Source organism: Dipodomys ordii, unplaced genomic scaffold (assembly GCF_000151885.1).
Source record: "Dipodomys ordii isolate 6190 unplaced genomic scaffold, Dord_2.0 Scaffold42, whole genome shotgun sequence".
NCBI lineage: Eukaryota > Metazoa > Chordata > Mammalia > Rodentia > Heteromyidae > Dipodomys > Dipodomys ordii.
In genome coordinates this window covers 4324177-4329662 of record NW_012267258.1, presented here as the reverse complement: position 1 = coordinate 4329662, position 5486 = coordinate 4324177, and the positions used below count along the sequence as shown (strand labels likewise).

Genomic DNA, 5486 nt, shown 5'->3' with positions numbered 1-5486 from the left:
GTAATGTGAAGTCCAATCAGCTCTAAGCATCATAAAACAGGACTTGGGCCATTAAAAAAGGCAGAGTCCTCCAAGGAACCTGGCTTCACCCCCAATTCTGAGTGAGGGAATTATTTAAGCAAAAAGGAGAGGGGAAGGACCGGGAGAGGAGAAAGGAAAGGGAGAGAAGGCTAAGAATTTGATTCAGGTGGTAGAACACTGACTTCCAAAAAAAAAGGGGGGGGGAATAATCTCACTATCTACCTAATCCCCTCCACAGATAATTTTGTCCATACTAGAATGAAGCAGCTTTATTACAAAAATTCATGAAAATAGAAAATAATATTACATTTACAGGACACTGAAGACTTCCTAAATGTAACATTTAAAGTGATTTCTAAAACAATATAGTGATCCTTACAAATATACTTAGTATTTTATTTTCAGAAAAATGTAGTTTACACCAAAACATTTCTCACTAGTTAGATCACAATTTTATACTCAATTAACTTATATCTAAATAGAGTTCTTTCCAACATGACTTAATTTTATTAAAGAGTAAAACACTTTATTTTCAGTAGAAAAAAATTTATATGTGAAAGTCAAAAAGTCTCAGAAAAAATGGAATCAACCGCCATATCTTTTCTTGAGTTCCTCAACGGAATTATCCTTCAATCCTGATTTGTCTATGTGATTGAATAATACATGTGCAACTGAAAAAGAAAAAAAACTCCATTTTAATTTCATATTTTAAAAAACTAAGCAAATGTAAAATAAAAGGAGCAATAAGAGCAATAATTACAATGATTTATAAATTATAATGTATATATTTGAAAATCCAATCTAAGAAAAAAGGTGTATAATACCCAATGTTCTTCTCAGAATGCTTTTCTCAAAGAAGCATAAATTTCCCTAGGTCCTCAATGACATTAATAATGCAGACTAAACTAAACTCATTCTGTATTTTGCTAAAGGTTTTGCTCTGTATATCAAGCATACTTTCATTTACTTAATATTTTTATTTCAATTAACTTTTTTTTTTTTGGGGTCCAGTCGTGGGGCCTGAACTCTGGGCCTGGGTGCTGTCCCTCAGCTCTTCAGCTCAAGGCTAGCGCTTGAGCCACAACCACTTCCGGCTTTTTTCTTTTTGCTTATGTGGTGCTGAGGAATCAAACCCAGGGCCTCATGCATGCAAGGCAAGCAATCTACCACTGAGCCACCTTCCCAGCCCTTCTGGCTTTTTCTGTGTATGTGGTACTGAGGAATTGAACCCAGGACTTCATGCATGCCAGGCAAGCACTCTACCACTAAGCCACATTCCCAGTCCTTCAATTAACTAATTTTTAAACTTAGTTTTATTTTTAAACTTCATATTGCTACTGCCTCAGAATTTCTGGCACAGAGTATTCCCTGAATCTGAAATGCTCCTTCATCTAAGTGATTTCCTGCACTTGGAGAATGCAGCTGAAATCGAACACACTCAAGAAAAGTGCCTCTCGGAATGGATGAGACATCTTCCTATACATATGCACCTGTGACAGGGACTCTCGTAACATGCTCCGGGACAAAGAACTCAATCACTATACTACTTTTTGCATTTCCAACATGCCATCCCAGGCCACAGAATTAGAATACGTGGGTTTAAGTCCTGCGTATGGCTTCCTAGCTATGTGACTATGGTCAAATTCCTTCACTTCTTTGTGCCTCAACTTACTCCTTTGTAAAAGGAGAACCATAATAGTACCCACACTTGATAATTCTGCCAGAATTAAATATAACTTTAATTGTTCTCAATCTAACTCTACTTCTTTGATTAAACTGTAGTTAATTTATATTTAATTGTATATTCTATGTATAGTAAATAATCAATAAATGTCTTTGGACATTCATTGACTAATAATATATAAGAAGAAATAGATTAGGAGATACTTTAAAACTTACTCTTTTTCTCAGGTTCTGACATAAACATCACTGCCATATCAAACCGTTTTAATTCAGAGAGCCTTTGTAAGATTTCAAAGATGAGTGATGGCTTTTCTTTCCTGGAATAAGGCAGATATAAAAACAAATTATGAGGTAAAAGTAGCTCATTTGGTTCTATTTACTAATACAGCTATTCCTAAAGTCTTCACTTTTCCCCTGGATACTCTCTATATTCTTTTTTTGGGCATTTAAAAAAAATTGTTATTGCTATTATAAAGGTGATTTACAGAGGGGTTACAGTAACACAAGTCAGGTAACAAGTACATTTTGGGGGGACAATGTTCTCCCCTTCCCTCATTCTCTCCCAGGCTTTCCCTCTTGTCCCCATCTACAAATTGTATAGTTTATTTTCAACATAGTGTCCAGTGAGTACCACTGCTGCATTTGTTCACCCTTTGTCTTTCCACTTATGTGTCCCCCTTATCCCTCCAACTAATTGGAAGTTTTGTGAGGGCAGGACTTGTGCTTTCGAAAGCCCAACACAGCTGGACTCCATGGCCGAATGACTATTCTAGATACTCAAATTAAGCAATCCACCAAGTCAACTGGAGAGGTGAATAAGTCTTCCATGACAGCTTAGCAGTGCAACTAGTGCTGCCTAACACTGGTCACCCACATCTTACTTTTCTCTACAGGAAAAAAGAATAATCAAGAAGCTCCTTTTCTTCCTGCTTAAACTTTCCCCTTTTACTGTTTGTACTTGTCTCTCTTTAAAACTTCTATAACAGTAAAATTTACTAGAAAGCTAATTTTCTATGTATACCAGTATTAACATTTAAATCAAAAAACTCATTTTTCAAATACAAGAATAAAACAATTCAACTTACTCAATGTAAAAGTCATGTAGAATTTTAATGATTTGGTTGAATACATCTGGATCTAGATTTTTCTGAAACAATTTGGGATACAAGGATGGTTCAATTTGCTTTGGAAAAAGACAGAAAATTAAGTTGTGACACTATTCACATTTCACAAAACATACTAAGTACATTTTAGAAAAATATATTTCTTTCAATATAATATTATAAAAGAATGTAACTTAAATGAATTGTAAGATCATCCTTCTGTTCTAGCTAGAAAGAAAACTTATGAACAGAAGAGACAGACACAGGAAACTTGAGAGAGCTCTCAATAACTGTTAACTAAGGATTTTAAAAAGTAGCATTACATGAGATGATACATTTGAATTGTTTACAATTATAAGGGAGTGCTACTATCATTAAGCCTGAAAAGGCTATGCTAATCTATATGCTAAGTTTCATATGATTTGATTCTTTTTTTCTGGTCATGGGCCTGAACTCTGGGCCTGGGCGCTGTCCCTCAGCTCTTCAGCTCAAGGCAAGTGCTCTACCACTTGAGCCACAGCACCACTTCCAGCTTTTTTTTCTGTTTATGTGGTGCTGAGGAATTGAACCCAGGGCCTCATGCATGCAAGGCAAGCGCTCTACCACTGAGCCACTTTCCCAGCCCTGATTTGTTTCTTTTTCTTTTCTTTTTTTTTATTAAAAAAATTTTTTTTGTGTGAGAATACCATACAGAGGAGTTACAATTACATGGGCAAGATAATGAGTACATTTCTTATCAAGCATTGTTGCCTCCTCTTTGTTTCCCCTTCCCATCCCTTCCCATCTCCCCACCTCCCCCCACCCAATCCTCCCCCCCCCACACCAAAGTTGTAAAGTTCGAATCATTTAACTAGGGATACAGGTGGACCCGTTGCAACGAGATATACAAGTCATTATGTCGAAAAACAAACTTTACAACTTGTTTCTTCTTTTCTGAGGGGGGAGAGGGGTCCAGTCATGGGGCTTGAACTCTGGGCCTGGGCCCTGTCCCTCAGCTCTTCAGCTCAAGGCTAGCGCTCTACCACTTGAGCCACAGCACCATGTCCCACTTTTTTCTTTTTGCTCATGTAGTGCTGAGGAATCGAACCCAGGGCCTCATGCATGCAAGACAAGCACTCTACCACTGAGCCACCTTCCCAGCAAGTAAAAGTTCATTCTCAAGAAAATAATTGCCTAAAGTATTGCAAGCATGTCTTGGCACACAGAAGATATCAATGTATTTTAGCTTCCTTTCTACATTTCAAAGCATGAAGGATTAAGCTTAAGCTACAAAATATAGAATTAGATTGTAAATGACTATAGAATCTTGCTTTTAACACAAAAGCTACTTAGAAAACATCAAGGTTTCTGGTGGCAAAATTTTTAAAGCATGTTTCAAGCCAGGGAGAAAAGCATTTTCTATAATCAATCATATCATAAGAGCAAATACTAGTAAAACTATGATTATATAGTGGCCAAGAGAAACTGACATTTTATTTCCAAAAGAACTATTAGCTCCTTCTCTTTTACCTTTAAATACTGATACAACATTTCTGGGGAGCTTTTCAGTTGTCTGAAGTCAGATTCCAGCTGGAATGAGTTAGCAGGAACTGGAGGGAGAACAGCTGTAGGACACTGAGTGGGTGTTTGTTCCACCTTTATAGAAATCTTCTCACTGAAAGAATGACACACGTCCTGTTTCAAATTCACATGAGGCCTGAAATAGTTCAGAGACATCAACAAGTTAGAAACCACCATAAATGTCACAGTTCAATAAAGAAAACAGCAGGAAAGATTGTACATTCTAGCTTTACTAATAGTATGTGATCTATTTGTATTCTAAAGCTAATAAGTTCTCTTTGACTAATATACACGTTGGGGCCGATTTTTACATTTTGGCTAAGGAATGAGCATTGTCATTTGTTGCATGACTAGCATGGTCATGCTTTAGACACATCAGCTCTACCTACTTCATGACAGAGTCACACTTGCAACTCAGCCTCTCAGAAACCTGAATTAGCAGTTTCAAGATACTTCAGGAAGAAAGAAATGCTTCCTCTTTACAAAACCAAAGTACAACTTGCTTTTGAGCATTTTATCATAGTCTATATCATACCATTTTAAACAAAACTACTAGTAGAGTACAAAGTTTTGTTTTCTTTGTCAATCCTGGGGCTTGAACTCAGGTGTCTGGGCAGTGTCCCTGAGCTCTTTAGCTCAAGGATAGCACTCTACCAACTTTGAACCACAGCACCACTTCTGGTTTTCTGGTGGTTAAATGGAGATAAAGAGTCTCAGAGACTTTCCTGCCAGGGCTGGCTTTGAATCATGATCCTCCTCCTGAGTAACTAGGATTACAGGTATAAGCCACCAGTGCTCAGCTTAGAGCACAAAGATTTAAAAAAAAGACTTTTTATAGGTTTGTTGAGTGGCACCTTAAGGCTATATATGATTACATATATCAATAACCAAAAACAAGCCTAATTAGTCTGTTTCTTCTATTTTTCATCACTAAGGAAACACAACTATTTTCTTTTTATTAAACACAATTTAAAGACTCTTCAGTATTAATGGACAGAATATAGAATGGATAGGGCTGGGAAGGAGGCTCAGTGGTAGAGCGCTTGCCTTGCATGCATGAGGCCCTGGGTTCGATTCCTCAGCACCACATAAGCAAAAAAGAAAAAAGCCGGAAGTGGC

General features: G+C 37.1%; 1 protein-coding gene across 1 annotated transcript in view; it reads right to left on the bottom strand.

Annotated features, from left to right (window-relative positions):
- Positions 1-392: 392 nt before the first annotated feature.
- Rpap3 (RNA polymerase II associated protein 3) overlaps positions 393-5486 on the bottom strand; it is a 29639-nt gene continuing 24545 nt past the window's right edge. Inside the window, exons 11-14 of the mRNA XM_013018713.1 lie at positions 4317-4555; positions 2790-2887; positions 1921-2021; positions 393-692 (exon numbers count right to left, since the gene is read on the bottom strand). Of these exons, the coding sequence (XP_012874167.1) occupies positions 607-692; positions 1921-2021; positions 2790-2887; positions 4317-4555 (524 nt within the window). The 3' untranslated portion in view covers positions 393-606. The remainder of the gene's footprint in view (positions 693-1920; positions 2022-2789; positions 2888-4316; positions 4556-5486) is intronic.